We start from the raw sequence: 497 nt of genomic DNA on the forward strand, positions 1-497 counted from the left end.
GCTGAACCGTTTCTTCGCTGTGCTGCTGCTGCGGCTGGTGACATGGTCCCCCGAACGAGAATGGCCACGCCTGCAGCCGACGACGATCCATCGGTGACACTCACGAACTGCTTTCCCAGCGTAATACTCAGTTATGTCACCATCACGTACACCTGCGAGGTTAGCAATGCCCAAACGCTGATTGATTTGGACCTCTCCGCCTCGTACTACACCTCAGTCCTCATTCCTGGATGGCCAGCGACTCTGGACGAGAAAACTAATGCCATTACGTTCCTGCCTATTACTGGGGCGACTTCAGGACGTTGGGATTTGGTCGTTACAGGGCGTCCTGACATTTCAAGCACTGCCATTCCTCGGACGAGCAATAAAAGCATGGACTTCATGCTGATTGGAGAGACCAATGCGGATTTTGCTACACTCCATCCGTATTACGGTATGGTCGTCTCGTGGGCACCCAATCTCCCGAGTGGCACCATGGCTTCCGACTACATGCTGGT

The 497-nt window shown here is 53.9% G+C and overlaps 1 protein-coding gene across 1 annotated transcript; it reads left to right on the top strand.

The window, feature by feature from the left end:
* DQ04_25811000 (hypothetical protein) lies at positions 1–495 on the top strand (the record flags this gene model as incomplete). Its single annotated transcript, XM_009318302.1, has 1 exon — positions 1–495. A coding segment is annotated over one exon (495 nt), but the record flags the coding sequence as incomplete, so codon positions are not given.
* Positions 496–497: the final 2 nt, after the last annotated feature.

The sequence above is a fragment of the Trypanosoma grayi genome (genome assembly GCF_000691245.1).
Source record: "Trypanosoma grayi strain ANR4 Tgr_2581_V1, whole genome shotgun sequence".
NCBI classification, from domain to species: Eukaryota; Euglenozoa; class Kinetoplastea; order Trypanosomatida; family Trypanosomatidae; genus Trypanosoma; species Trypanosoma grayi.